The sequence below is a fragment of the Chaetura pelagica genome, unplaced genomic scaffold (assembly GCF_000747805.2).
Source record: "Chaetura pelagica isolate M959 unplaced genomic scaffold, ChaPel_1.0 scaffold294, whole genome shotgun sequence".
In the NCBI taxonomy this organism is placed as follows: domain Eukaryota; kingdom Metazoa; phylum Chordata; class Aves; order Apodiformes; family Apodidae; genus Chaetura; species Chaetura pelagica.
The window spans coordinates 1,106,835-1,111,441 of record NW_009953068.1 but is presented as its reverse complement, the minus strand read 5'-3'; the positions used below and the strand labels follow the sequence as shown (position 1 = coordinate 1,111,441).

The window sequence follows — 4,607 nt, the reverse complement described above, 5'->3', positions numbered from 1 at the left end:
GCGTGTGGGCCCGGGGGCACACAGAGCCAGGGCATCCAAAGAGCCCGAGCAGGGCACGGTGGCCTGGCAGGCAGCTGGTGGCCCGGGACCCCTGTCACCAGGCAGTGCAGGCTTCCAGCTCCCAGCTCCCCAGGGCTCACTCACGTCTCTCTCCGGGAGCAGAGCGAGTCCCGCGCCGTCCGCACGCTGGGGGGACAGAGGGGCTGTCAGTGCCGCGCTGCCCGCGGGGCCCCCCCCAGCCACTGTGGTCCCAACACCCCTCCCACAGCCCGAGCAGAGCTGGGGCATGGCTGAAGACCCCTCAGCTGCTCCCTGTACCCGTCGGGCTGCAAGAGGGACCCCCACACACACCCCTGGTGCAGGGCAGGGAGCAAAGCACAGCCTGGATGTCCCTGCTGGGAAGCACTTCTCCCCTCCGGCTGAGGTTCCAATTGGATTGGAAACCAGCCTTTTGTTTGCTTGCTTAGGGTTTGTTTTTTTTTAATGAAGAAGCAAATTTCTGAACTCAGGGTTTCTGTCTCACCCTTCTCTGGTTTAATCACTACAGGAAGAAAAATGCCTCCCCGCGGGAGGGTGACAGGCACACCCTGCTGCTTTGGGTTTTCTTCCTTTCTTAATGCATTGATCTATTTTGTCTCCATTTGTCACCGTGCCCCTTCCACAGCGTAGTGGAGGGGAAAATTGAAGGGCTGTAGAAATAACACCTGAAAAATTCACTGGAATTATTTCCTAGTACTTTCCTAGTTCTTCTACCCAGCCTGCCAGCTCCACTGGTCCCTCCAACACCCCAGCTCCTGTGCCCGAGCTAAGGGCAGGATTTTTAATCTACACATGCACAGCAGCAGGTGATGCTGCCAGGGACAGGGGCTTGGTCTGAGAATGGGGCTATTTACACCCTTTTTCTTACTTCAAGCTGGGCCACGCAGCATGATTTTGAGGGTAACACTTCTTCATTAAATCAGCAGCAAAAATGTGCTAGAATGCAGACGTGCAGCCACGGGCCACCCTGGCATCACCCTTGCAGGATGCAGCACCCCCCACCCCTCAGAGCCCACCCCTCTGCACCCCCCCAGCCTCACCTCTCAGTGGCGCTGCCACTGGTCCCTCCAACACCCCAGCTCCTGTGCCCGAGCTAAGGGCAGGATTTTTAATCTACACATGCACAGCAGCAGGTGATGCTGCCAGGGACAGGGGCTTGGTCTGAGAATGGGGCTATTTACACCCTTTTTCTTACTTCAAGCTGGGCCACGCAGCATGATTTTGAGGGTAACACTTCTTCATTAAATCAGCAGCAAAAATGTGCTAGAATGCAGACGTGCAGCCACGGGCCACCCTGGCATCACCCTTGCAGGATGCAGCATCCCCCACCCCTCAGAGCCCACCCCTCTGCACCCCCCCAGCCTCACCTCTCAGTGTCGCTGCCGTCGCTGCCCTGCAGGTCCTCCAGGGCTGCCTGCAGCCGGGCAATGCGCTGGATGGAGGTGCCCAGGTCGCCCTGCAGCACCTGCCGGGCCCCTGCCAGCTCTGCCAGCTGCTGCTCCTGTGTGTAGAGGTGTAGGGTGAGTGCCCGAGCCCCTGCTCTGAGAAATCTCCCCCAGCCCCAGGGCTCTCTGTGCCCCCTGCTGCACCTGCAATAACTGTACACTGCCAAATTCATCTGCCATGAGAAGAGGAACAAACGAAGCTGATTCCCTCTGTGACCAACCAACACCCTCCACAACAGAAAAAAGCTTAGAGGAGATAAGCAAAAAATCCCAGGATGTAAGGAGCCACCAGCACTGACCAAGTGGGAACAGAGCGTAGCTGAGGGGAGGGGATAGTGACCTTGGGTGCAGGCACACGCTGCACCAGGGCTTCACCAGGGCACACAAACAGCCTTCCCAGAGATCATCAGCAGAGAGGAGCATGTCCCTGAGCAAGCCAGACCAGCCTGGGGGGAGGCATCCCACAGGGGCTGGGCATCATGTCTGTGCAGCCCCTCAGGTGCATATGGCAAATGCTGTATCAGGTACGTCAGTACACCGTGGTATCACTCTGCTAAATCCAAATGAAATGCTAGGATCCCAAAGGAGTAAATCTGATATCAAACACCAGCCCCCCTCACCCTGTGTGGAGCATGCAAAAGGATGCGGTGTGAGGGCACTGTCCCTGCCAGGGACAGAGCAGGGCACAGACCACAGGGATGCTCCTGGGAAGCAGAGACCCTTTTAGAAACACCAGAGCTGATAAGAAAAACCAGAAACTCAATTCTAACAAAAAGCCAGACGAGCAGCACGACCCAGCTGGCTCTGTGGGCCGAGCGTGGCCCACCAAGGGGGCTGACCCAGCCTCACCACCACCATGCTCATCAGACTCCAGGTCTTTCCAGCTAGGATGTTTTCTAAACCATCACCAGGCAGGGAGAGGAGGAGAGCTGCAAATTCACCGTGACTGAGGCTGCCAGCTGTAAAATTGCCATCTCGGTGGTGACAAGGTGAGGGATGATTTGCAGCGCGGGCTGCGACAGGCTGCACGCAGGAGCCAGCAGCCTGTCAGGGTAAATAATGAAAGCCCTGGGATCACCGGGCGTGCAGGCCTGAGGAGAAGAGCATTTCAGTTCATAAAAACATGCCAAGAAACCTCCCAGCTCAGCTTGCGCAGCGTCGCAGCTGCTTCTGGAAAGGCGCCGCGACCGGTGCAAACCTGAGCAGTGCCAGGGAGCTTCCTGACACTCAGCAGTTCTGAGCCCTCTGCAGCCCTCCTGGCTTGGGCAAATGCTGCAGCTGGAAAGGATTGGTTTTGTGATGGAAACCTGTCAAAGCTGCCTGAGGATGGCCCATTGCCTGGTCAGTGGAGATGCTCCCCATGCCAGGGCTGACCCTGCAAAGACCCAAGGGCTTGGGAGGGGGCACATAGCGATGTGGTGACCCCCGAGAGGAGAAAAGCCCAAAGGGAGAGAGCCCCAAACCTCAGCTGCCTACCTGCCTCTATCCAGCTATTTGCAACTGAGAGACCAGGCAGTAAAAAAACCCCACTAAATAAAAACCTCAATCCTCCACAGAGGCTGATAAGACTCTGTACTGAACTAACTCCTTGGCTCCACGATACGGCACAAATTAAATATAGTTGAATGGCTGCATTTAATTCCTCTCTTCCGTTCTGCTATCATTACTCTGACAGTGCCTGGCAGGGAGGCAGCTGGGCACGTACAGCACACCCCTCCTGGCACCCCGACCCTGCTTCCTCTGGGGACTGCTAAATGAAATCCCCCGGGGCAGCAAAGAATGTGTGTCAGCGGTTGGTGGGGTCCCCCCCGGCTAGTGGGGCCCCCCTGGCACTTCTGCCTCCTGCATGACAGTCAGGGGTGTGCTGAAAGGAACGGGGTGAGTGTGGAGCTGATGCTGCTGAGCATCCCGGGGCTCCAGTCCAGCTCCCCTCGGGTGCTCCAGACCCTGGGCACCCATGGTCCCTGGGAAAGGGCTGCACTGGGCTGGCTTCGAGGACTCTATGGGCGACCTTGGCATCCCCTGCTCAAACGCTGCCTGAGAGGCAATGGGAATGCAAGCCTGAAAAATACCTGTTTGTTAATCAGAGCTGACACTGCTCGAACACAGCGATGCTGCTGAAACAGGCTCCTTCCGGCAGAAGTCCCGGCACCACAGCCCCGGGTAACGCGCTGATGAAATGCAGAGGGAAGCGGCGGTCGCAGAACAACCCGGGGCTGCTCCGCGCCCGCTCTGTGCCCAGTGATTTGCACCAGCCCATGCGGAAAGGACATTTTAGCTCTGGGGGCTCGGGCGTTACTGTAAAGTGAACCCTGGTGACATGAATGTGCAGCGAGGAGACGTGAGGAAGAGAAACGGGGCCGCTCGATGGATGCACCCGCAGCTCCCCAGGATGCTGCAGCCGGGGAGGAGGGGGAGGCAGCAGAGCCGCGGCCAGGCGGGGGGCAGAGGGAGGGGAAATGCTTCGAGTTAAAGGGCTGCTCAACATTTTGGGCTCAAATAAGTGCAAAATACAAAGGATCCCGCTTTTGCAGCCCCAGAGCAGCTGCCTCGCCCTGCCCTGCGCCTGTGAAGGCAGAGCTGGGGGGGGAGGAGCCTGCAAACCTCCCATCCCACCATCCCCGCTCCATCCACGCCTCGCCAGCGGACACGCTTTATGTTCTACTCCGTGCCGTGCAACTGCCTCGAGGGACGGAATAATTACGTCAACATAATTAAGTTTCAGGCGCAAAAACACCTGTCTTCAGCACACAAACTGACACGGCTCTTGCCAGCAAACCAGGCGGCCTCACACAGCAGAAACCCCTGGCAGCCCCACCCGCTCAGGACCCCCGCCTGGTGTCTGTTTTGTAACCAATAAACCAGTAAAAGCCCCGTCCTGGCTGTGCACACACACCCGCGGCACAGATCGCCCCAAACACAACAGCACCGGTTCGCTGGCAGGTCAGAAACACGCACTGCAGAAAGCTGAGGCTAATTTTTGCTGACAGGAAGCCTGAATTCAAGGCTCTCTCAAGAGAAGGGGGACGGGAGTTCGCTCGGCCGTGGTCAGCACACAGCAAACCCATGCTGAGATGCTGGTGCTCCCAGCCCGGCCTCTCGCTCTGCCCCGGGGGGGCCTGG

The 4,607-nt window shown here is 58.0% G+C and overlaps 1 protein-coding gene across 1 annotated transcript in view; it reads right to left on the bottom strand.

Annotated features, from left to right (window-relative positions):
- MYO18B (myosin XVIIIB) overlaps positions 1-4,607 on the bottom strand; it is a 73,143-nt gene that overhangs the window by 7,669 nt on the left and 60,867 nt on the right. The window contains exon 42 of the mRNA XM_009996859.1: positions 1,407-1,540. Within this exon, the coding sequence (XP_009995161.1) occupies positions 1,407-1,540 (134 nt within the window). The remainder of the gene's footprint in view (positions 1-1,406; positions 1,541-4,607) is intronic.